Source organism: Cupressus sempervirens, chromosome 7 (genome assembly GCF_028749045.1).
Source record: "Cupressus sempervirens isolate cs-2001-9-10 chromosome 7, ASM2874904v1, whole genome shotgun sequence".
In the NCBI taxonomy this organism is placed as follows: Eukaryota; Viridiplantae; Streptophyta; class Pinopsida; order Cupressales; family Cupressaceae; genus Cupressus; species Cupressus sempervirens.
Window position 1 is genome coordinate 587,715,152 of NC_143124.1, and position 27,887 is coordinate 587,743,038.

Genomic DNA, 27,887 nt, shown 5'->3' on the forward strand with positions numbered 1-27,887 from the left:
TGTTTTTGTGAATTTTGTTCATGGAATTGTGATTGAGCCAAAGGTTTATTGCATTATTTCTGGTTGTGCAATCTTTTAGTTCTGGTGTTTGCTATAGTTTAATGAATTCCACTGATGTAACGAGCTTGAGAAGAAATCATCAAATTGTGCTTGCATAACTCTTTGTCTTGCATGAGCGCACTTTTTGTGGCCTTGCGATTTGATGAAGAGTGAAATATCATATGATCATTAAATTTTCTCACCAACGATTGCATTAGTGGAATTGAGGAAACACTTCTCCTACTTTCGTTAGTTACTTACCGATATGTTCAAAAGCTTAACTCGCAGACATGTTGTTTCTTGTAGCTTATATCTATTAGGATTTCAATTTCATGTTATTTTCTTTAGAGTTCTTGTTATTTTCTTTATTGACCCCCTTGTTAGAATAGGATTTCATACTAGCTGCACAATTAGATTGCATTCATAAAAAACATAAAAATACAAAAACATAGTTCTTTTTTAGTGTTATTTTGGAAACAGCGTGTAGATTCTTCATTTCATCTAAAAATCAAAACGAACTAGCAGAGGCCTCCTCATGAACATTCACATTAATCTTCAACTGAGCAAATTCTAGTAGGTCACAAGATCACCCAGAACCTTGGAGTTGATTCACAAAATTAGCTTTTCAAGAGAGGAGTTCACAAGAATTCCTGCCATTTAGCATCGTATAAAACAACAACTCAATAGAAGTGGTGCTAGACGGAGGGCCTGACTTTGATTCTCGAAAAAGGAAGGAAAATTTTCCAAAGTTCCAAAATCCTGCACCTTTTTGCAAAAATCTGCGCTTCACACAAGTTTAGAAAATTTTCTGAGTATTTGAGAAACTTAGGTGCACAGCTCTGTAGGTATGCAAATCCGCAACTACACAAGTTCATAGGTGCGCAAAACTCTGTGGTGCACAAAATGCAGTTGTGTGAGGAAGTTTACTTCTACAGAGGTGTGCTTTTTCTAGAATTGGTGCAAATTGGAGGGTTCTGATCTAGAATCCCCATTTTAGCGAGCGTTGAGGTCTACACCAAGTGCACATGAGTTTCTTGAGTTTACCCACTTCCCCAAACTATGTAGTGACAAGGGAATACCCCGAATTCAACAACTTTCACTCAAACTTTCATCATCTTCTTCAACTCCACCTCCACTCCAACCACCTGGTGGAACACCACATATTCCAATAGCTACACCTCAACAACCACCATTAGGTCTGCCAAACCCTTTGATGGCCTTTTTCACAAATGGTGTAGACTCACCAATAAACTTGAGAGGTGCACTCCATGACCTCCCTAAGAATCCTGAGAAGTTTTGCCCAAGGTTTATCTATGGTGAGACATGAACTACCAAAGATCACATCAAAGTATTCAAAGAAATTTGCAACTGCAAGCAGGTTGCTAATGAGGATGTGGTTCTTCATTTATTCCCCTACTCTTTGGGGGAAATTGCCTTTAATTGGTACATTAATTTGCCACTTGCATGTATTGGAGATTGGAATACTTTCAAAAAATTGTTCCTAAAACAATTCAAAATGTTCATCAACCCAGCTATGATACATCAACAATTCATATCAATTAAAAGAGATCCAATTGAGACAGTTTCTCACTTCAACCATCACTTTCATATGGAATATTACAAATTGGAGATGCCATACACAATACCAGTTGAAGTTGCTATTCAAATTTATCTGAATGTTATGGATCATCTTACTACTATTTTCCTAAGAAGACTTCATGTAGCAAATATTGACACATTGGATAAAGTCTTCGCAAAGGTAATTACCTTCACTAAGCAAGCTAATCTGAATAGAGGAGGATTAATGCTTCCAGCTCCAGCTGTCACAATGATGCCAACATACCCTGCCAGAGTACCCACAATGCCTATTCAGTTCATACCTATGAACCTAGTATCATTACAATAGGCACCTGCTCCACAAAATCTCTCTCTAATGTATCCAGGGTTTGAACCTCTGAAAGTTTCCTTCTTTGAGCAAAAGGCAGCAGCACCCACTAAAGAAAACAATGGTTTTGTTTTTGAATTTGGTTAGATGAAAAAGACTATGTCCCAAACGAATAACGAACTAACTCATCTAAGGTTGTCACAAGGATAGAACAACAACTTCCAAAGAAACAATGCTAGTCCTTACAACAACAATTATGGCCAAAATTATAACAAGAACTTCAGTGGAAACAAGAACAATAATGCAGGAAACAACAATGGGGGAAACAATTTCAATCCTCCTGATTGTAATAATTGCTTCCAAAGACAAAATTGACAATGGAACACTCGGCTTAATAATGGAAGTATTCCTACCAACAACAACAATAAAAATGTTCGGTATGTAGATATTAATTAGTATGACAATAGTCAGAATGCACCCAAAAATGATGGTTCGTATTATAATGGGAATCAAGAGATCAATCAAAGCTCACAAGAAATTGACAATGCTCTTCCTATACAATTTAATTCTATGCTACTAGAATCCTATGATTCTACATAGAATGTGTAGGTAGAACAACCTGCTAGTGAAGAGTTCTCTTTTCCATTCAGTCAAGAACTTGATCTTTAGCATAATGAGGTGTTTGTTTTTTGCAATGACAATTGAAATACATATAATCTAAGAAATAGAAAGGAACCTTTGACGAATGGAATTCATCCAACTTTACAACCAACTCCTCCTGATCTGAGAGTGAGTAACAATCTAGCACCAATTAGGCCACCATATGGAGGACAATAGAATCAGAATCAAGTGAATGTACCAACAATATTGAAAAATCTTTCTTGGTCTACTAAAAAGTATAGTGTTGTCGAAGACTTGAAATGAACCAAAGCAAATGTGTCCATGTCTAACATGTTGCAAAATTGTCCACAATAGTGAGAAGAGTTCATGAAGACTCTAGACAATACGAAGGTACCCCATAACACGAATACAGTCCCTCAAAAGACAGTATCTCAACAAGTCAATGTTACAGAAGCAATGCCCACTATGTTTAAGGACAAGCTTGAAGTACCCTTATTCTTGATTAGCATCAGGATATACAGAAAGAACCTCCACAATTTCTTGATTGATTCAGGAGCCTCTTGTAATGTCATGCCACTCTCAATAGCGAAAAGGTTAGGGGTAAGTTCTCAACCTTCCAATCGGATAGTGATATAGTTGGACAAAACGGAGGTGAAAGTCATTGGCATACTGAAAGACGTTTGGATACAATTGACGGTCGATCCCCAGATTCAAGATGTCATTGATATACGTGTGGTTGACATTCCAGAGACATATGGATTGCTCCTAAGTAGAGAATGGATGAAATGCCTAAGGGGATGGTTTTCTATGGATTTCACTTAGCTATGGTTACCATGGAAGGGATTGAACAATCAAATCAAGATAGATGCAGAACCCAAGTTGAAAACAATGGTCATAGAATATAGTGCTCCGAATGAGGTGGTATTTCTCCAACTAGATTTGGGCTCATACAAAGTAATGGCATTCGATATGATTCCAACCAAAACATCAAGCGATCAGGATAAAGAACTCATATATCAATCCCAAAGGATGAGACCGTGACACAATTCATAGATAGCATGGTCACAAATTTGCAATGCTTCGGAGAAGAAGCTGATCCTAGTATCTTACTTCTCCCAAGATTTTTCCGATTACACAAAGTTAGTTACTCTGAATTCGAATGCTCATCATGCCAAGAAGTGGTTGCAAAGGTGTTAACACATATAATGCAAGACAAGGACAACCACATTCCAGAAAAGGGACCTGTGGGAGATCAAAGTAATATAAACTCAACTGAGTCAATAGAGAAGATCAAAGAAGAAATCAAAAATCTAAATTTATCATATAGTGATACCTCTTCAGATGGCAGAGGTTTGTCTTCTCCTCCCCCAAGAATGATCAAGATTCAAAGAAGAAGACAGTATATGAAGGTCAAGGGGTGGACTTCAATCGTCGCTCATCCTAAACCCAAAATAGATGGAATCAAATAATTGATAGAGGAAATTCAAGACAAACAAGAAAAACATACATTTCCTCTATCAACATGTTACAAGGGGGAATCATCAAGTCCACCCTGGGAGAAGTTACAATGGGTTCCCAAGAAACAATCTTTTAACTCTTAGATAAGAGAGAAGTTGAGAATGAACAAACACAAGGTTACAAAAGCCCAAGGAAGATCCAATTTGGTCACTTCGCTTCGACGGTTCCAGATGCAAATTAGGAGTCAGCACATGTATAGAATTAGTTAACCCAAAAGGTAAGTCTTTTTACGTAGCATATCAATTACAGTTTAGATGCACTAATAATGTTGCAGAATACAAAGCATTGATCCAAGGACTTCACTTTGCACTCGAGAAAGGGGTCACGGCTCTCATAATAGAAGGAGATTCTTAGTTGGTTATTCGGCAAGTAAAATCATTATACTCTTGCAATGACAAAAGGTTACTTTCTTACAGGAAGAGAGTATGGGATTTACTGGATGAGTTTGAAGCTTTAAGCATAAGGTCCATGCTAAGAAGGAAGAACATGGTGTCAGATGCTCTCGCTATTTCAACAAGCACCTTACAACCAGTCGAAAGAAAAAAGTTGAAAAGATTTTCAGTAGAGTTAGTTGTTGTCCCATCTATTCCAGACAATATCAAAAACTTTCAAGTCTTTCAGGACGATCAACACATACTTGAATTTATCATATGCAATGGTCACTTTAAAGGGAAATAAATTGATGACAATTTGGATGACAAACCTGAGGACAATGAACTTGAAGATGAAAATGGGATCCTGAATTAAAGACTAACACTATTCCCAAGGGGATGTTTGAGTTAGAACACATTTTTGATCGCGATGAATCAACACTTAATAAAAGAACAATCCAAGAAAAGGGGATCAAGGAGTGTGATGAATACAACTTAGGAATTGAAGAAGATCTAAGAGTGGTCCGAATAGGGAAAGCATGCAATACACAAGAAAGGGAAGAAATGCTCAAGTTTCTTACTGAGTATAAAGATATTATTGCTTGGAGCTATGAAGAATTAAAGACATATGATCCTGAGATAACCCATGACATTTCGTTGAAACTAGATGCCAACCCTTTTCGATAAAGACAAAGGCATGTTAATCCTATCATTGAACCTCTGATAATGAAAGAAGTTAAGAAATTACTGGATGCCAAGATCATATTCACCATCTGCCATTCTACATGGGTGGCTAATTTAGTTCCTGTATGGAAGAAGACTGGAGAGATTCACCTTTGTGTTGATTTTTGTAACTTGAACCTGGCATCTCAAAAGGACAATTATCCTCTACCCTCACTCGATGAGGTTCTACAAATTGTAAATGGCTCAAAAGTGATTTCTTTCTTAGATGGATATTTAGGATATAATCAAGTGATGGTTGATGAAGGAGATCGACTAAAGACAACTTTCACAACTAAATGGGGAACTTTTTCCTATAGGAGAATGCATTTTAGACTGATTAACGTAGGGGCTACATTTCAACAAGCCATGGATGAATCTTTTAAGGGATTGGTAAATAAGTGTATAGTCATCTACATGTATGATTTAACCATCTTTTCAAAAGATTGAAGCACTCACATTGCTTATTTAAGGCGGGTATTCAATAGATGTCATAGGTACGACATATCCCTCAATCCCAAGAAATGTTTGTTCGGCGTTACTAAAGGAAAGCTCCTAGGTCATATCATTTCTGAAGCTGGGATCTCCATCAATCCTGATAGAATTGAAGCTATTCTTGTAATGCCCCGCCCGGAGATCCTTGGAAACAAGGATTCAAATCAAGCCAAGATATTTTTTTTTTACAAGTATGAATGCACAAGACAACATCATACAGGGATCATAAAGATCGCAACGGAAGACTTCAACACAATCCCGACAACCAATGAATCTCCGAACGCCACTACCCAACTGACACACCCAAAAAAAAGCCAACAACCACCACAACAAGATGAGGGCACAAGAAAAGACCACTCATCAACGAAACACCAAGCTGGGGTAAAATGCAGAATCCTGAAATTTGGCTAAGCCTGAAATTCTGAAGCCCTGAAAATTGGCTAAGTCTGGATTTCTAAAGCCTTGAAATTTCCTAGAATCCATAACTTATCTCTGAGAGGTTTGAAACCTATCTCAAATGATTTTTCGCATATATTTTAAACCCCGAAGGACTACAACAGAGACCCAAAACTTGATTCCAAGAGAAACTAACAGAATTCAAAATGCAACAACATAGGGTCAAAGATCGCCCAAAAGGGTATCCAAAACCACTCTCAAGAAGATCGGATCACAAAGAAAAGTGCCCGCTGATGGCACGCGCAGGTTTTTCACAAAAATCGTGCGACACTTTTTACTAAGGGAGGGCGACACTTCTCCCTTACTGCGTGCGACACTTCTCAAGAAGGTGTGCGATACTGAAAAAGTATCGTGCGACATTTCTCATAAAGCCGTGCGACACTCTTCCAATGTCGTACGACACTTCTCCAGTAATGCGTGCGACACTTTATAGTATCGTACGACATTCTTTCTATGGGCGTGCGATACTTTATCAGTGTCGCACAATGCTGAACAAATGTCGCCCATAGAAAGTAAAAACACTTCCAGAACTCAAAAACGAGAAAAAATCGACAAAAGAACCTCCACACCGGGGAGTACCGGATCCACAAAGGCTTGAGGAATGAACACTTGAGCGCAAGAACAACATAGAAAGGAGAACATCTATCCATCTAAACTATAGCAGCAAAGAACACACTAAAATAAACATCGCAATAAACATCGTAGAGAACAAAAGTAACATCGCAATGTACAGAAATACATCTCAGGAACAAAACAACCAAACTAAGTACGCGGTTCCTCCCAACCGTCAATAGCATCATAAGACCATCGGGGTCCTAGCCATCCCCCGTACGTAACATCCCAAGCCATCGACCAGATCGTCAGTACTATCGTAATAGGGACGTTACTACTAAAACATGCATAACAACAGCATAAGAAAATCTAACATGCTAGTAGAAAAACATAAGATAATCCTACAGTAGATAACATCACCTATCACATGCTAAACAACAGTAAGCAACAGATATACTACTAAATCAAATAACATCATCTAATCATATGCTAAACATCATAATAAGGGAATGCGTCAAATAAACTAACATCATCTAAACATGATATACAAGCATCCCAATGAAAGCATAAATCACAAGAAAGCATACTCCGAAAGCCGAAGTACCAAGTGAAAACATCCAGCAATGGTCGCACTAGGACAAAAGATCATCTCTATACACCAATCCCTAGCAGTGGTGAAGGTAGCTATGCCTCCCAACCACGTGGCACCCGTAGGTCCACACCCGTCGTGCTGATGGAGATAATGATCCAACCACAAACACACATAAAGCACAACATCCAAGGCTAACACTCATGCCAGACAGTATGATGGCTGAACCAAGAACCTAAGACAATGCAAGGAGTACAGTTCCTGGTCAGACACTCAATAGGCTACTATGTAGGGGCTAACATCATGGAGAGTCGCTTGGCATCGACAAGCCCAAGCTAGTATAGGCAGCTACTCTTCTCAACAGAAGGCGCACAACCTAGGGTAGCTACTCTTCACGACGAAAGGCGCACAACCCAAGGCAGCTACTCTTCTCAACAGAAGGCGCACAACCCACACATTTTAATTATCTTGTATTTATTACCACCCAAAGTTTTAATTTAATTATCACTTATATAAAACTTCCTCTGCCAACCGGGAAGTAGTCACCAGGTTACAGGATAAAAGCCCCCTCCACATGCTACCCTACCCTACCCATGCTCATCCTACGACAAGTGCTCGTGGGCATGCATACTCCCATCCCAACCCCAATGATCATAGCTTCCGGCAAATCCACGGAAGATCGGGCCTCGCAAGTCACCCAACAAATGTACGCGCACGTACTCGTGTGTGGCGCACCCCATCACGAAGATCATAACGCAAGGATAGGAATGAGAACACAATGCAAAGAAAATACCCAACTGAAAGCAACACGGGAAGGACAGATTCTACACGAATCCCAAAGCCAATAAAGCCATACATCATTAAATCACTCAATCGGCCTCAATCCGAGAGTATGGATTCTACACGAATCCCAATGATGCAACAAGACCAAACATCATGAACTCACTCAACCGGCCTCAATCCGAGAGTATGGATTCTACACGAATCCTAGTGTTCACGAACAAAAGCAAAGGTCCAAAAGAAACCAAAACAAGTGTAAAATCACTCAACCGAACACAACGTCGGGAGTACGGATGCAACACACATCCCAATGCAACATAAAAGTGCAAAAGTGGTCTGACTGATACCCAAACAGATCATCCAAGTCCACGATCCACATTGTGCCAAGAAAACTCAAAAAAATAGGGTGGCACGCAAAACGAGGTAAAAACCCCAAAAATTTGGAAAACTTCAAAATTAAAACCCATTTGGCCTTTGGGTTCAAAAACCCCAAAAATCCAAAAATAAATGAAATCGGACACCATATGCAAAAACGGCCAGCATAACGACGTAAAATCCCAAACCCTCATCTCAAAAAACAGGGAAATGTTCATACCCGCCCAACCGGGTAGAACTAGCATACAGAAACAGAGGGGAACACTAGTTCTCAGCCTCCAAACAAACGGCTACCGAAAGCAGAAGCAGAAACAAAGCAGAAACAATAAAACAAGAAAGCCCTACCTCACAGCCAAAAGGGCAAAACGGGAATCTGAACCATAAAATAAATATCTCGTAGAAGTAGCTGAAAATCGCGGCAATCCAAGGTTTCCCCGAGCTGGATCCAACGAGCCCAACCTCGCGACGATCCCACGCCTGTAGCTCCCACAACGAACAAAACATTAAATCTTCATGAAGAGGATTTTGGGTTTTACTCTCCAACTTTCCAATTTGAAAGTGAGAACTGAGGAATTAAATTCCTTTTTGGATACTTATTCACTTTTTGGGTGAATAATCGATTAGGGCATTTAACCAGCCAATCCAGTTAAACCCCGAATCGACCCAAACAAAAACAGGCTATTCCTATAAATAGGAATTCATCTATGGCAAAGCTGCCGAAAATTAAAATAAATCAATTAAAAAGCCCAAAAACCCAAAAACACATAAATCTCCTTAACAACTTTCGCGACAATGCGAACCTTTAAATGCACAGACACGCTTACTGGTCTAATCACATAATGCAAATGAGTTCGGATTTAATAATCACCGAAAGGTTTAATTTAAACATTTAATTAAGGATAGGTCGACCATTTAAGGACGACATTGGTAAAATATGAACGGCTGAATCACTAACTCCATGTGCCACTGCCAGGGATATAAATTCTGCACACTAAACAACACGATCAAGTGCAATTGCATATAATAACATAGCCGAAGCAATAATGCATTAAATCACTTAATTTAACCATTTATTTAATTATATTAAAATAATCTATTTACATCACTCACGTTCGCAAAAGGCATAACAACGTAGGAATGAAGTAAATAACCATAGCATTAAATCCATCACATAACAAAATCAGAGGTATGTCCAAATACCAGATAACCAGATAACATCATAAAACACACTATCATCTCAAAATGGCATCATCATGCAATATGATTAACTGAATAGCATAGTAGTCTGAAATCCATGATACTGGAATCAAAGAGTAACATTTGACCCTTAGGTCATCTCAAATGTAAAACATCACATAAGAAAAGATATCTCTCAGATCAAAATAAAACAAGGTAAATGTCTACAACACATAACCAAATAATGCAACAAGAACAATCCATTCTAATTACTTAAGCATTTAATAATGATTGGTTACTCTTCATTAAAAAGGCATTTAAAACACATAAGTAAACACAGTCAAAAACATGACTAACCACTGCTACATGAACCTAGTCCAGTGTAGCATGGTAAAAGAACATAGTGCAATCTCTGCACACATCTCAGGGTAATCAAGGAACAACCTCATGATACCACATCGATCTTGGTAACCACTGGCACAAACCTCGGTGAACCAAAAATCACATCATAATCTCAAATATCAGTCAAAAGCATAATCAATGCAACTGATAAAAGAACATAAATCCAAACACCTCAACGATGTAGACCACTCAGGGTCACAATCATGATCCATCACAACAAAAGATCATCAAGGTTGCATCCATCAGGACGACTTACAAAAGTCAAATGGGAAAGGCACTACAATTCTAAAGTTGTCACCTCCCCATAGTCGAAAAGAACTAAAGTCTTTCTTTGGGATGATAAATTTTGTGCAGAAATTTATAAGTGGATTTGCAAAAATAGTTCATCCCCTTAATGATTTACTCAAAAAGGGGGCTGAGATGGAATGGGTTCCCAAGATTAAGAAATCATTTGAAGATATCAAAATGGCCATTTCTACATCTCCGGTCTTAGTAAGTCCTAATTATTAGTTACATTTTAAGATATATTCCTTTGCTTTTGAACACTCTTGTGCTGGGATCTTGACACAAAAGAAGGAAAAAGAAGATGAAAGACCAATTGCTTTCATGAGTTGCCCTCTGAAAAATGACAAGTTGAAGTACTCAAACCTTGATAAACAATCTTTTGCATTAATAAAGGTGGTGAAGAAGTTTCGTCATTACATACTAAGAAGTAAAGTGTATGCAATTGTACCAGATCCAACAGTAAAGATGCTTTTGATGCAAAATGAACTCGATGAAAGGAGAGGGAAATGGATGGCCATACTTCAAGAATTTGATCTCAAAATTCAACCTATGAGGTTAGTAAGAGGTCAAGGGTTGTCAAGAATGATAACTGATGACCATGATGAAAATGAAAAGGAATTCAAATTTGACAATGAAACAAATGAGGATGATCAGAATAAAATAATTATATCTCAAGTGGATATTGGCCAAGGTGTCATGACAGACATTTGGTATCAAGACATTGTTTATTATCTTCTACAGGACCAATGTCCAAGTTGGATGAATAGTTCACAATGTAGGGGACTTAAAATGAAGTGTGAATCCTACATGCTATGTGACAACAAGTTATATAAGAGGAACTATGAAAGGATTTATCTGAAATGCTTGGGACATGAAGAAGCAAAGGAAGTCTTAGAACATTTTCATGACAAGTATGGTATGGGACATGGTTTAGCAAAAGCAACGGCTCACATGATTTTAAGATCAGTTTATTTTTGGCCCTCAATATTGAAAGACACTTTTGAACATGTGCGTTCTTGCCATATTTGTCAAACCAGTGCCAATAGACAAAGGAACCCGACAATGCCATTATAGCCAATGTACAAGGTGCACCCCTTCGCAAAGTGGGGACTAGATTTCATTGGTTCAATTAATCCACCATCTTCAATTAATACACAATGGACGAAAGCAGAAACATTCAGAAACTGCACTGCTAAGGTGGTAACCAACTTCTTGGAAGAACAAATTGTTACTAGATTCAGAATGTCATTCGCCCTTGTGTGCGATAATGGATCTAGTTTTGCTTTAGCATTCTTGACCCAATGGGCATTTGAAAATCAAGTCATTATCAAGTTCTCTTCAAATTGTTACCTGGAAGGAAATGGGGTAGCAGAATCTAAAAACAAGAACTTGATCACAGTAATAAGATGATTGTTGAAGGAGAATCCTGGGGATTGGCATATGCAACTCAAATATGCCCTATGGACAAATCGAGTAAGAGTCAAAAATGCTTTGGGGATTTCTCCATACTTGCTCATTTATGGACAAGAACCAGTGTTCCCGCTTAACCTCATGATTCCTGTTATGAAGTTCATAAGTGGATACACTAAAGATACTGACAAAGTACAAATAAGATTGATGAATCTTTTGGAGATGGATGAGAAATGGATAGCTACATTGGAGCACATGACTAAACATCAAGTTGTCGTGAAGAGATGGTTTGAAAAGAGAGCCACGATAAAATCATTTAGAATTTTTGACCTTGTTCTATTATGGGATAAGGCGAAATAAAATCCAGGCAGTCATACCAAGTTTCAACGCTTGTGGATGGGTCCTTATCAAATTGCAGAAATCCTTGGAGAAAACACTTTTAGGCTCAGTTCCTTACAGGGGGAATTTCTTCCCTTGCCCATAAATGGACAATTTTTGAAACATTATTTTGAAGCCTAGAAGAAACAAAAGATTAGTTATATTTTATTTCTATATTTAGTTTAGATTTTTATTTTTGCAAGTGTGTTTATTTTTTGCAAGGGTATTTGCTTTCAGTTGTGTGTTTGCTTTCAATCACGTGTTTTCTTTCAAAGTTGTGTCATTCCCAGGGGGTAAGGTGCACTTGAGATTTTATCTTGAGATATTTCACTAACCACTCTTTGGTTTTGATTTCAGGGAGAGATATTTCTTTCTCAAAATATCTGGAAAACTGTGTATTTTATACAAACTGAACAATGGATGTTGCTTGTAGAAATAGGGAGACTTTTAGTCCTAAGTTCGAGGTTCTGAACCAACAAGCTCTCATCACTTTGAAAGCTTAAGAATCAACCATCATAGGTGTTGTCGAATTAGGGTCGAAGACATCAAGGGATGATTCAAACTCCAATTGGTTCAAATAGGAGGGGTCTTCTCAAAAGGTTGTTAAGATCATTGTTCAGTGCGAGAATTTCTAAGAGTTCTAAAAGAAGAATGCAAGGGATGTTCACTGAAGATCGAATCCAAGAAATGACACTAATGTCTTGGTTACATAGTCTAAGTGTAGTCAGGATACATAAGAGATAAAAATAAATAAAATAAAAGTATGGTGTTAAGACTGAAGGATTCTAAAGATCTAAAATGGAAAAAGATATGTTTTCAAAACAAAGTGTCTTCTATCCAAAACATTGCTTCATCAAAAAAGTAACATTATGAACTACATGGAGCGATTATTCAAATTTTCCAAAAAGTTAAAAGAATGTGGCAGGTCACCAAGAGCCCTTGAACTGATTCTCTCATTTGGTCAGGCAAGCGATCAACAAATAGCCTTCGTAAATATTCTTAATGAATGAGCCAGGAGGAGTGGAAGATTGTTTCTGAGTCATTAGAAAACTCTTATACACTGCATCCTAAGATGTCAAAGGGAATGAACGCCACTAATCACACACTAAGCTGGAAGGTTTTGAATTCTGGAGTTTTGATTGCAAAGTTATCTGAAATACACTCAAAGTATTCGAAGTTCGGTTGGTGTTTGACACATGTTGAAAGGATGTTTGCTAATGAAGAAATGCCTTGGTCATTTCTTCCTTTTTTCAGGGCTATTTTTTGTGGTCCCACAAGGCACGCCCCATTCCCTACTAGGAATGGAGCCCCCCCTACTTTTTTGAGTCCCTGAATACATGATTTGGGATTCGAAAAAAATTTAAAGAGTCGAAAAATCGAAAAAAAATTAAAAATTAAAAATTAAAATCAAAAGACAAAAATTGAAAAAAAACGAAAAAATTGAAAAGTCATAAAAAATATTAAATTTGAAAAAATATTAAAAATTATTTTTAAAAAAAAAAAAAAACATACAAGGCACGCAGTGTGCACTTCGCAGATGGGCGAGGTTATAAAACCTCGCCCTACCCCCAAAACCCCAACTCATTTCATTTTTTTGAGCTCGGTCATTCAAAGCATAAGGTGAGCAATAAAATACCATGCAACCATCACACTCCAGCACCACGCCACGCAGTGCGCGCCCATCCCGCCGCCATGGCGCCTCACACTATCGCGCCGCGTTGTGCAATGCGTGCCCGCTTCCACTTCTGCTCTGCACACGAGCACACCATGCCCATTTCAAAAGCCTAGTCGTGGGCCGCACGCACACCCATTTCAAAGCCCTAGCCGTGCGCCCACACGCGTGCACCCAATCCATCGCTATGCTTGCGCCGCGCATCCCATGCGTCCACCTCTTAGTCAAAAAATCTAAAAGATATAAATAATAATAATAATAAAATTAAAAATAAATAAATAAATAAGCAATAAAAATAAAAGGGACCCACTTCTTTTTTAATTTTCTGTCAATAGTCAATTAAAGAGTAATGGGTTGTTTTTTCATTTTTTTTATTAAGTTTTCATTATTTTGAGCTAATAAGCATTGTCCTTGTGTCATATAGGTTAAATGGCATCCACATCCAGAGAAAATGGCACCCAAGCCCGTTGTGTTCAAATTCCAAGGCGTGCCATCAAAGTTGAGATTTCATGACGATCATATAGAAATTAGGGACACCAACTTGGGGCACATAGATTTGGGAGAATTCCTTAGAATCTACAACAAACCCACAGAATGATCTACACTAGTATCCTCATTGATTTGTTCTGGGTTGGTGAGCTCAACTTCACATCCAGTATCAGTGTAGTCAGCGAAATTGATCATGGCTCTGGCACAACATTTTGTTTCTAAAGAGAGAGTGGTTAAGAGTATAACTGGAGAAGTGGTCCTTGACCTTTGACCTGACAACATTGAGAGGGTCTTCCACCTCCTGAGGGTGGATCAATTCATTAGACTCTCATATGAAGCAACAGAGAGATGGTATAGGGAGCACCTCAAAGAAGCATCAAAAATCATCTAGTCCTCATATCTCATTGAGAAGACTCCTTTGGGCAAGGTCACAGGGAAAGTGGACATGACTAGGGGATACATGAAGGAAGATATTGGATATTCCATCACTCTTTTGAGCAGAGTCTTGGGTCTACCCGCAATTGGCCACCTCAGCGCTTTCCTGGTCAACTTCATTGAGATAATCAAGATGGCAAGGATGCCACTAAACTACGCCACCACACTAAGTGAGAACTTGTGTGAGCAATTGGGAGCAGTTAAGGAGAAGAAGAAGTTTTATATAGCTTCTTACATGATATATCTACTTGCAGCAAGGGTTACAAACTACCTCGATTTGTACAAGAGAGGTAGTATGCAGGATCCTAATGCTTGGCCCTACATCGTCTACCCTCGGTAAGGAAGAATCGTGAATGAAGCATTCATTTTTGCGGTCATTCGATTCTTTGAAGGTGATTATGCAAAAAGGTTATCTGATGAGGCAAAAGCACAGATAACAGCTCTCGAGGCATACTTTATCCAATTCAAGACATTCACATATCTGCGGGTAGCTGGTGCCACTATCAACCCCAAGAAGCTCCCTAGATATCCAAGTGACAAACTGGTGTTATTGGAGATTACCTAGTAGATTGAGTATGCATATGAGAGGGTGAAGAGATAGAGGAGACCCTATTGGACATGGCCCCTAGTCATTGGACCATATCAGGTCAAATGGAAGAAAAATATTTTGTCCTTTGAGTGGGAATGGAAGAATTATCCCCTTGAAGAGTACAATTCCCCTAGGCTCTATTTTGATAATATCAGGAGGGTGGAGAGTTTGGCTGGCAAGGAGTTCCATCATGAAGATTCCATAGAAGATCATTGGATAAACGCCACAAACAACTACGATGTCTACATAAGGGACTATTGCAAGATGACTTTGTATCTAGCAGAGAAGGCTCTCAAGTTGGACATCCCAGAGGAAATAAGGCAATAGGATTCACGGGCGCTGTTGCACCCCCTGTTCAACTTGGACAAAATAGGAGAGAGGCCCATCATGAATGTTGAGGTTGACAGGAGGAGGGTGATGATATCAATCATCAGGCAAGGCATGTCATCAAAATGACGAATGATTGGATCAAGAAGCCTTTTCAACCTGATCCAATACCTGACAATGTAATCTTTCATGCTCAAGCCCACCCTAAGAAAGGTAGAGGGAGGAAAGTCACAATTCCTACCTTTGCGGCCTAGTCTCCCATCCGGCCAGAGGCAATATACTAGCTTCATTGCCCGGTTGGATACTATCATCCTCCAAAGAGGAAGAGAACCTCCCCTCAGAGGTTTCAAATAGAACAAGGTGAAGGGCAAGTACCTCCCCAACAACAGGAAGAGAGTGTACAAGGGTCTAAGGATACTGGTGTTTCCCAAGTCCAGGATGACCCTCAATTGCCTCCCTTTGTGCCTATCCAATCAAAAGAGGGAGAGAGTCAGCAAGTTCCCATTCCTCCTTCGCAAGAAGAGCCAGCATCCCCTTCTACCTCCACAAAACAAAAGAGGATTAAAATCTGAATGAAGAAAAGGCAAAGGGGTCATGACTAGGAGAATGGTGCCTTTTCTGTCTGTTCGTGAGACTATTTTGGAAGGGGAACAAGAGGAACAAGAGGAGACAGATGAAGAAGAACAGCTACCCTTGCAGAAAAGAACCTGGCTAGCCAAAGCTACCAAGCAAGAAAGGAGAAGTACCACAAGCGTATTGCCATCCACCTCAACAAGACCCTTGGAAGTCTCTTCTTCCGAAGATGAAGTACAACAATGGGTGGATGAGCAAAGTGAAGAAGGTGATGACATTTTCAAAATGTTAGATTTTGATTTTATGCTCGTCGGTATAGAACTAGTTGGGGATAAGATCAAGGATACCCCTACAGGTGAACCTCAACAAGAAGATTAGATGTAGATGCCGCCAGATTCACAGGGTCCTTGATCTTACTCCCCCATCTCCACTACAAGTCACGATGGTAGAGAAGGGCTCGGTTACTCCTCCGCCCCAAAGTTCAAAAGAGGAACAGATTCAGAAGTAACCATCACAGGGGGAGAAACCTAAACAAACAACAACCGATGAAGCGTTAAAGGAGGGACAAATGGTAGAATATTCTCAACCACCTTCCCAAGACACTGAAGTGCAAGCCGCAGGGTGCACTGAGACTGAGACCACAAAAGAAGAACCCTCGAGGGAAACAACTCCAAGGAGGAGCAATAAGGGGAAGGAGGTAGTAGAACACATCCCTTCGTCTTCGAGAAGAAGGTCTTCAGTTGAGCACATCCCAAGATGGCTCCAAAAGGAAATAGTGAGTACTAGACCTAAATTTCGTGCTTCAAAGGAAGACATTTTTGAGATTGTAGAGATTTTGAATAAACTTGAGTCCTCGTCACACGAGGCAAGACCGTTGGCGTTTGTCACCAGTACATGGAACTAGGAGTTGTTCGCACAAGTGGTCGTTCCTCTTGAGGGCACAAATGTAGAAAGCCTTGGTCCCCAAGATTATCAATTGAAAGAGACCATGCTTGGGAGACCTACATAGGATACTACCTGATTGATGGTCACCATGGGAGTCAAAGAAATCCTCAAGAGCATGGAGCAGGAAGAGGTTGAACTTCAAACACTTCGAAGGCAGATCGAGATCTTAAAGGGATATTTGGCCAAAGTGGTTGGTCCTCTTGATCCTGAGCACATCGAGGACACATTGAATATCATTCTTAGAGAAGGGGAAGCTATGCGTATGGATCCATTTTTGAAAGCCTGTCAGCAGTGGTGGGAAAGTTTTGAGGAGAAAGGTATTCTGATTATCACGGGAAATTTGAAGTTACTACATGCTACGCGTGAGAACATGAATAAATTTTTTAGCAATTTTCAAGCAGGACTTTAGCATTATGGATGAAGTAAGGGCCTGGAATAAGGATTTCCAAACTCTACAAGTCATAAAAGGGCAAAGGCACCGAATTTTGATTGATGTATATACAGGAGAAGAGTTAGATATGATTGATGATTGGATAGAGAAAATAGAAAACAACAATAAAGTAATGGAAACATTACACAAGGAGATTCATCGGCTCAAGGACCAAGCCCAAGAGCGAATTTTGGAAGCAGAGAGACACTACAGCGATGCTTGCTTGGATATTTTTGAAGATGAGGAGTGAGAAAAGTTGTTACCTATAGAGATAGTGGTAGAGAATTTCAAGAAGATTTTTGTGGAAGTTGTTGATGATGAGGACATCCGACAAGCCTTCAGGATTGAAGAAGTGTTGTTAGAATTGGATATCAAACTCGGGGATTTTGCTGACACCTGAATTGAGGTAGACAATTACAGACAAAAGATCAAGGAAAAATACGAGGCTTTGGATTTATTGGGTGCGGTTAAAATTACTGAGATTATAGAGAAATTCAAGGTCAAACATCCAAACATAGCTTTGGGATGAAGAAGAACAAAACCCAAATGCCAGAATTTCAATTTTGACACTCAGTAAAATTTTGAGATTTTGGACCATTTTGAGGTGCATAGCTCTGCAAGTGTGCATTTTCAAAAAGTTTCACCGATAGTTAACTGCCAGTTTCAAAAATAGAGCTTTCCATGCATCGAAAATGCATTCCGATGGCAGTTTAACTCCTACAAACGCCCTGTGAAGGATCAACTTCCATTTTTGGCACTCCTAGACACTTCCACTTGGACTCAGAGCTTTCTCATTCTTTCTTCTCCCATAATTTCTTTATTTTTGACATGTAAAGACTCATGCATCCAATTAATGAATAAAATATGGATGGAGTCCTACTAAGCACCAGTTAGGTAGTTAGTTTGTATGTAATTAGTTTGTTTTATTGTTTAAAAAGCATTTTAGTGCATGAAGATATCTCTCACTCTCAACGCAAATTGAGGAGAGGATTTCTTATAAATACCCCATTGTAAAATGTAATAAGGGCCACTGTTATTATGCAATAAAATTATGCTTTTGGTGATCGCATTTGGAGTGTAGTAATTCTTGCCTGAATGTGTCATGTTTTTGTGAATTTTGTTCATGGAATTGTGATTGAGCCAAAGGTTTATTGCATTGTTTCTGGTTGTGTGATCTTTTAGTTCTAGTGTTTGCTATAGTTTGACGAATTTCGTTGACGTAATGAGCTTGAGAAAAATCATCGAATTGTGCCTACATAACTCTCTGTCTCACATGAGCTCACTTTTCGTGGCCTTGCGATTTGATGAAGAGTGAAATATCATACGATCATTAAAGTTTCTCACCGATGATTGTATCAATGGAATTGAGGAAGCATTGCTCCTACTTTCATTGGTTACCTACCAATCTCTTCAAAAGCTTAATTCACAGACGTGTTGTTTTCTGTAGCTTATGTCCATTAGGATTTCAATTTCATGTTATTTTCTTTAGAGTTCTTGTTATTTGCTTTATTAACCTCCTTGTTAGAATAGGATTTTATACTAGCTGCATGGTTAGATTGCATTCATAAAACCCATAAAAATACAAAAACATAGTTCTTTTTTAGTGTTATTTTTGAAACAATGTTTAGATTCTTCATTTCATCTGAAAATCAAAACAAACCAGCAAAGGCCTCCTCATGAACATTCACATTTATCTTCAATTGAATGGATTCCAATAGGTCACAAGATTGCCCAGAACCTTGGAGTTGATTCACAAAATCAGCTTTTCAAGAGAGGAGTTCGCAAGAAGTCTTGTCGTTTAGCATCATGTAAAATGACAGCTCAACACATAATTACACCTATCACAATTGATTACACAAGTTCATGACCCTATATTTTTGCAGAGATATGTTAGACATGTACTATTATCATGTTTTATCTCTAGGGACTCAAGGTATGAAGAAACACACTTTCATTGACACCCAACTCCAACTATGGTTACTTGCATTCAAACACACTTATTCCTTGTAGCCCTATCACAAGAATTTTCAAACTTGAACTCCTAATCTTCTCAAACAACCTCCAAAAAAATACTACTTTCAGACACCCCTTATCAAAGCATAAAACATTCTTCATTCTCCTCATTGGCTAGGTCAAATCCTTGCTTCTCAAACAAACTTAATAAGGATAATTAAGAACTTTTTAAAAGAAAGTTCCATGAATTGGTTTAATCTCTGACCATCAACGATTGGAACATGTTTGTACACTCCTAACACCATAAAATCACTGTTAGTTTGTGCTCAACCCTCTAGATTACACCTCTCCTCATGAACTTTTTATCTTCCCATGGGTAGTCACATAGAGATGACTAGCCTTAATTTATGCATTTGATTATTAAATCCAATTGCTCCTAGTCTAAAACCTTGTATAGTACACCAAAAATCTTCATCACACCAAGAATGAGATTTTCTCATCAGTGGAATCAAGATATATTGGTCTTTTAGTGTCAAAACCCTAGGTGCTTAAGATAAAATTGTGTCTCCAAATTTGAAGAGCTCTCCCTCAAAACTAAACCAAATTTAATGAGGCCAATGCCAAAAGGAAGCTAATTATTCCTTCAAACATCCAAATACATTTTGGGGTTTTATCGATCTGTACTAGGTCATACAATTTCCACTCTCATGTAGAAAAATGTGCAATAACCGAGAAACCAAAAGCAATTTGTATTCAATTCAATTAAAAAACATTTAAGTTACAATTCGTTCAATCCCAAAGGCCTTAAAATGGCATTGGACCTGACCCAATTGGTTCCAACTGACTTTCAAATGAGTTGGCCATTGAGACAAGAGTTGCTAAAAATGTTGTCAAGTTGCATAGCAACTTTGCAACAATTTTGAAATTTTTTGCCTTGACTCATCAAAACACTTTACCTACCTATGAATAGATCATATATGACCCAAAAACTCAAAAATTTATGACTTACACCCATCTAGACAACTTAGGTGACATTTGACCATAGTTGACCCAACTGGGTTTTGATAGGTTGCAAAGTTGGCACGAAGGCCTTATTACAATGCATAACATATCATGGATGGTCTAAAAGACCTTATTACATTTTTCAAAACATTAGAGACAGTCAATTTATTTAAAATACTTCATAGGATCTATTGATCTCCTAGGTGCTTCTGCACCACTCTTGTCCTATATTTTGTAATTTATATCTACAAGCTAGTTTTCCTTTCCATCTTTCTACCTCTTTTGATCCATGTATCTTATGTTTTCCCATTACCCTCTCTTTTTATCCCTTTACTTCTCATCTTTCTCTAACTCGCACACACCCACACCATGTTTCTCCCTCCCCAACCCCCTCTCTCTCTCCCCCCCACCCTCATTTCTAACAATCTATACATATTTCCATCTCTCAATACTCCTCTATAGATTTCTCTATGTTCCTTTATGTCTCTCCTTTTGTACTCTCTATATTTCCTATATCTATCTTCCATATTTCTTTCCTCTATTTTCTTATCTCTCAATCTCTATCTACCATAAAATATATATATATCACTTCCTATGTCTACCTCTAATTATTTCTCTCTTCCATCTATGTTCATTCCTCTCTCGTTTCCATGTTTATCTCTCCATATCCCTCTCCGCCCCCTCCGCAATCCCCCTCCCCTCCTTCCCCCCCTCTCTCATATGAATTGATTAGTTTTCTTGATTTGAAGGTTTTGCTTTGGTTATGATTGGATCCTTTTAAGTGGATGCATATTTGATTTAAAGCTATGACCTCTCCATTAACCAAACATCATCATATTCTAAATTGTCTATCAATTCACCTTATGCATTACACAGATTTATATGCAATTTTTTCCCTACTTTACTTTCTAAACCTCTTTGACAATACCCATTGCAAACCAATCTGCAATTGCTAGTATAACTCTATATGAACCAAGTGACATGGAAATGCATGCTTTTGCTGATTTTAGCTTTGGTTACGCTTGGAGCAATAACATTTGGAAGGCCGTGATGCACCGTATCACATGAACTTGGGCTTGCCCACCAGGTACAACACTACTTATGCTTTCAGGCTTGTCCATATTGCTTAGTAATTCTTAAAAATTATTAGAGTTTTAATAACTTCAATAAATCTATAAGACATTGAGAAAATTTACTTGAACCTTGCGAATTAAGAATCACTTGCACAAACTTAGAATTATGTCTTTGTTCGTGAACATAAGGTAGAAACCCCCGATAGATTGCTTATTTGTTGAATGCTTCAAACCAATAACATTTCTGTAATTTTAATAAATCAAATTTATGGCAACTATAATTATCCATATGAGTCATTGCTTGTAATTATTGCTCGTACAGGGACTCTTATCAAAAAAAATCAATACAGTTAGAATAATCTTTTGACATTTTTTCCAAAATTAATGTACATTATTCAGCCAATGCTTTTTCATGGAGATGAAAAGAAGTTGCTTACAAAAGAATAGTTTCAATCATAGGGAACATACTGATAAAACGAAAAATCTCAAATAAACTAGTTAAACCATAACCCAAGTTACAGGTAGCTAAAAGTTTGAATCGAGAAGTGATCAATTATATCTCGTCTCATCTTTTCTAGTCGCTGGTCAGCACTTTTCTGAAGAGCACCCTTGATCTCTTCGAAACGTGGTTTCACCACCATGCTAGAGAGAAACAATTCACAGGTACAACTTGGACTGCTTGCATAGATTTAGCTACCTGAGCACAATAGGTGTACCTTTTACAAGCACAATCTGGTCGGATTTCTACATCCATTGACATGGTACTTGCAAACGCACTTGTCCAAAGCAGACCAAAAAGCAGTTTTTATGGTGATTTATTTCACAAATAATATTACACACCACTTCAGGAGGGCGAGGTTAGAATCGAAAGCAATTGATACAGCAGAACTAATGTCTGCTGCTACCGGTTCCATTGATGTACCCTGTTGCCTTGATACCTGGATTTAATTATTCATTTCCATTTGAAGGATTATTAAGCACTGATCTCACGAAATCTTTAAAAATGCATTGTGACAAATACAAGGCACCAATATATTGAAAACATTTCTTACCACTGTTGAAAGCATCATTTTGGAGCTAGAGCCATTTCTCTTATGCTTGTCCATCTTCCTTATGCCTTTTGACTCCAAATAAACCTGCAACACATGACCTAGCAGTTTCTGGCAATCCTTAAGTAATAGCCCCATGCAGAACACATAGACAAACAACCACTGTAAAGCCCTTTTTTTGCTTCAGCTTCCATCAAGCCATATCAAGTAATGTATGTCCCCTTGGCCTCACCCGTGTCATAGTTTCATCATTGTGCCTAATCCATTCTGATAGTCTCCATGGTTTCTGCCACTTCCATTTGAATTGAAGCATCCATTGCTGATGGCTTCTTTTCCACCTCCATAGTTTGCCTGTTTGTCCACCTGCTAGTTTTGCACCTCCAACTGAACCCATAGAAACAGCCTGCAGCCATGCACTCATGAGATTTCATCTAATAACATTTGACTTTAACTATGACAAGGAGATTCCTTTATTTTTAGTTCTACTGTATTATAGTGTTCCCATTAGGCGCCTCACAAAATAGCAGGACTATACGTCAACTGATAAAATATGAAATCATATTGCTATAATGACTAACAGCAGAAACTTATAATGGAAGCACGCATAGCTTACAAGAACATTTTCACAAAATGGCTCCATCTTCTGGAAGGATGTGATAATAACTTGTCATATCAATATGTAAGGAATTTAAGTTCCCTAACATACTACATGAGGAATAAGTAAATCCTAGACTTAATGATAAGGAAATAAAAACGACCAAAGCCTAATATAGATAATTAGATAGATAGATAAAATTCAAGGCCCTTGCAATGAGCTGGCTCCAGCCTTTGGGTTCTAATAGGCACATATTAACTTGGAGTGGAATAAACAGCAAACGCAACGACCACACTTGCAATACAAAATCCAGAAATAATTTATGCAACTTAAAAAGTAATTCCATTACACAAAACTGTAGACCTTGGATATTTCCAGAGTCCATGACAGTTGAATTAGAAAGGTTTTGGAAAAAACTGTGCTAATGTTTGGATCATCATTGAAAAGAGGAAGAAAATCATAACAATTACAGACCTAGGGATCAACATGCAAAACAAGATCTTGCAAGAGAACCTAGATACCCCAATAACCGAAGACATAAAATAAAGAAATTGCATAAAAGCCATTATAAAACTATGGACAAAAGTACTTAAGGGATTACATTAATAGTTCAGATTTTTATAAAGGTTGCAATAATAATTGTTTCGTTAATTTCTTATCATAATATATATTATAATATTTATATTGAGAAGATAGAATACTTACGCCAAATTTTGAAAAAGAGCATCCTAGTTGAATTTTCATCAGTAAGTAATTATCGATACATCTTACCATAATAATTGCTATCGAGACATTTATAATAATACACTTTTACCTTTTATAATCAAGTAACTTAACATAATCTGAACTATTAATGTAATCCTCTTAACAATTTAGTGTCTTGTTTTCATTATGCTGTCATACAATTTTTTTCATCATGCTGTTATACTTTTATGATTTATTATATACTTAGGATTTTTATTGTCTCTCAATTCTTTCCTGAGGATCTTGTTTTTCGTGTTGGTCCTTTCTCTGTCATTTTAAGTATCTAGGTCGGCAGTAGTATAGTTTGTTCTCCTCTTGATCAATTGATGCAAAAATTTATATTTTTTTTCCAAAAGACTATTCAATTCAACAGACTTTTTCTTTATCCCAAGAAAACGCTGCAGTCTTGACTTTATAGATGACAATTAGACATGTTAATAACAGAAAGAAGTCATAATCACATAATTTCATTATGCCAGAGATGTCTAAACCATCATAACAGTCCAAATAAAAGATAGTACTCTCAATGCCAATAGTTTAAACACGTGGAAAAGAGAAATTTAAACTTAAGAATTAAGGATTTCATTGAGTGAACAGCAGAAAAACATACGAATATATTTAGAATATTAGATAGCATACCTTGCGCATCTCAAAAGAGATATTGCTATTTCCTTTACTTGAAAGGTTAGCTGAATACTGTAGCCGCTTTGATGAAATGGAACCTAAAGAAGTGCACACTGAATTCTCCTCTGCTACATTCTTTATTGCAGCATGTGAACCAACCTATCAAAAGCATACCATTAGCCAAGAGCAAAAAATAATCCAGCTGTGTCATTGTATGAAATCTGCAAACAAGATCCCAAAGCATACCGAAGATGCTGTAGCCAGAGCAATGGCAACAGCCTGCTCTCTTAATCGCTGCTGCTTCTCTATTTCCTTCCTGTGAAATTCACTTTGTCTCAATAAGTTACCAAGTTCAGTAATTGCTTCTTTCATCTCCCGCTTCTCAACTTCTTTGTCCCACAATTGGCATCTGGTGAAGAGAAATCAATACTATATATGAAATTAGGAAACCTTACAAAAAGATAGTAGGTTACTCTCAGTTTATTATGGACATTATCAAACATGGAAAGTGGGCAAACTAAAATAACAACAGGTTTCTTTGTGCCACAATTTTGAGGACTTCATATAAGTGCATGGTTGACATCAATTTAATGTCTGTAGCTTGCACATTGTATAGCATATTGCAAATTGAAAGCAATGGCTCTATACCTTGCACATGCACCAATATTAAACAAATATTGAAGTAGGCTTTTCGCATCACCCATAGTTCGTAGTTGATTCCACCGACCACGCCCAATAAAAGCCCGCTCACGTTCTTCTGCTTCCGAAAGTTGTGACGCCATTGCTACAAGTGTACTAGAAGAGGCATTCAACATGCTTTCAAGCAATCCAATTCTCGCATTCCTTGAGTTTGGAGACATGCTGAGTGTAGCAGAACTGGAACACAAACTACAAATTCATCAGTATCTGTCATTGAAATTTTTTATACGTTCTTGCAAAGGATTTTCACGCTTGCAATATTGAATAAAGTACTTTCCAGGACACAAGCATTGCACAGGCTCTATTAGAACATGAAGATAAGATGACCTGACTGGGCTTCCACTTTTCCAATGTTGAGGCGAATGGCCCTTTTGTATTATTTCATCTTCCTGCTTTAGTTTGGAGAGTTCTTTTGCGATTGCAGCTCTCCTGGTTTATAACATATATATGTAATTGCTTGTTACCATGTGCCCAGTCATAGGTTTTTTGTTAAAAAAAAGCATCAACTAGAGAGTAAGTGTGTGTGTGTGTGTGTGTGATACAACCTTGATGCATCCTGCTACTATTCCAATGGTATGCTAAGCACAAGAAGGAAGTTGAAATATATTACAAGTACTTATATTTCACATATATTACAAATACTTACATTTCAGTTTGTTTTTGATACTCTCTACGAACCTCATGAACATGAACTATAACTTCCAGCTCATGTTCTAGGCATCTTTGCAAGGCTTTATCATTACTCTGCAGATGTAGTTTCATGTTACTTGTACGTGCATGCGAAATTATTCAAGGTTTAAACAACAGTAACCATTTAAAAATAGTAACATCTAATGGAGAACCTGTTCCAAATCCATAGCAATGAGGATTTAAGCAACTACCTGAATAACAGAAGCATTTCCATTTGCATGGCCTGCACAAAGAATAAATTGTGATGAGACAAGGTAAACAAAAAAGATGATAAACAGTCTAGAATACAAAAATACATACCCAAATTTTCACGGGCTGACATTTTGCGGCCTTCCAACAATTCTTTCAACCTTTTGGTAGCCATCGAAGCTTCTTCAGTTTTCCGCTGGAGAACCTAAGAATTACGATGAAAAAGTCATAAATGTAACAAAGTGCAGCCATCATATTGATGAGAGAATTTTAACAAGGTAGAGAGAATCAGCCTCTATATCTCATTCCTGATGTAAATCTTTTAAGCAATGATCCCTGATTTGTGCACATAGGGATAACATATTATATTTAGGATCAATTATAAGTTTGGGGACTACATTCTTAAAAACCTGGAAATGTGCTGACATTTATTAAAGGGCCCGTGACATCAGATGTGGTTCATAACTGGTCTTGCACTGCTTAGAATTTATGGGATAAAGCATTCATCGATTATGTTGTCCAATAGATAAGGACCTAGACTGAAATCTGGCTTTATTTGGTGTATGTTTATCAATTTTTATCCAGGTTTCGGAAATGGGTGTATTCAGTAACATAGGGCAGGTTTCTAAGAACAGCGAAAAGATCCAAAATTTGGGGGCAGAAGGGAGACAGCAAAGGTCATAATTGTCAGAAATGTACAAATTAAATAGTAAATACCGAGTTAAGAACACACTACAGTAATCAATTGATGATAAACAAAACACTGTAGATTTGTGTGCAGTTGCACCATTATTCGTCATGTTTTTAAGTCGAAAAGGTGCCTTTGAACATTCATTTTTGTTTAGTTGACTCTGATGGAGCCCTATTTTTTGCAAAAATCTGGGCCTCCATTTATAACGTTGGAGAATTGGAAAAGGACAATTATTGATGACAAAAGTCAAAAGACACTTGAGGGCTAGAACATGATGATAAGATATTGTTATCGATATCAAAGATGTCTAGGGAGATTGTTTAACATTTCAAACTACCATTCAATCATCTCTAGTGGAGTTGTTTTGAAGCATTTTGGAAGGAGAATATTTCATTAGTATTTTGGATGAAGTTTCTGCAATTACAGTTTAAGCTGAGCCATTAAATTAAGAAGCGCAAAGTTTTCATAGAGATCAACTGTTAAGTTTGGTATTATAGAATGCTTAAGAAAATCTGAAGATACCTGTGAAAGTTTACATTTGACAATATACCAGATATATCCAAAGTAGCGAGCATAATGAAAAAGTCTCAGGTCATATACAATTACATGTATTGATTACCTGTAGAGTGAAATATTCAATACTTGGCAGAGACAAAAGGAACAGCAAGGATAAGTATCAATAGTCACCGTTTTACAATATTCGAGCAGCCAGGAAGACCATAATGCTGAAAGATCACCAATATTGATAGTGAATGGAAAGACAGCGTTGGAAGAGATTTATTTGCTCCAGAAGGTCAAATTCATTGGTGAAACCTGTATATCACTGTTTGTGAAATAGAGCGTGTGTCGTCATTGAGAAAGGTTCAGATATTACATAGCATATGCATAGCATCCTTGGAATGGAACTCTTCAGATGTCGTTCTGGATGCATCAAGAGAAGATATAATACAAAATGACAATATATATAGAAGCCTATATTTGGAGATGTACTGAGGGACTTATGGTAATAATGATATCGGAAGACTTAGAAGTACCATTGTGCGTTTAGTATATGCGAGGAATTGAA

The 27,887-nt window shown here is 37.8% G+C and overlaps 1 protein-coding gene across 3 annotated transcripts in view; it reads right to left on the reverse strand.

The window, feature by feature from the left end:
* Positions 1–21,868: 21,868 nt before the first annotated feature.
* FRA1 (P-loop containing nucleoside triphosphate hydrolases superfamily protein) overlaps positions 21,869–27,887 on the reverse strand; it is a 94,858-nt gene continuing 88,839 nt past the window's right edge. For 2 of the 3 annotated variants that reach the window (XM_089792151.1, XM_089792152.1), the window contains exons 19-27: positions 26,242–26,335; positions 26,133–26,164; positions 25,898–25,995; positions 25,579–25,680; positions 25,201–25,428; positions 24,799–24,961; positions 24,568–24,711; positions 22,593–22,992; positions 21,869–22,478 (exon numbers count right to left, since the gene is read on the reverse strand). In XM_089792151.1, coding sequence (XP_089648277.1) covers positions 22,783–22,992; positions 24,568–24,711; positions 24,799–24,961; positions 25,201–25,428; positions 25,579–25,680; positions 25,898–25,995; positions 26,133–26,164; positions 26,242–26,335 — 1,071 coding nt within the window. In that variant the 3' untranslated portion in view covers positions 21,869–22,478; positions 22,593–22,782. Of the gene's footprint in view, positions 22,479–22,592; positions 22,993–24,567; positions 24,712–24,798; positions 24,982–25,200; positions 25,429–25,578; positions 25,681–25,897; positions 25,996–26,132; positions 26,165–26,241; positions 26,336–27,887 lie in introns of all 3 variants that reach the window. The other variant, XM_089792154.1, reaches the window with a different exon arrangement.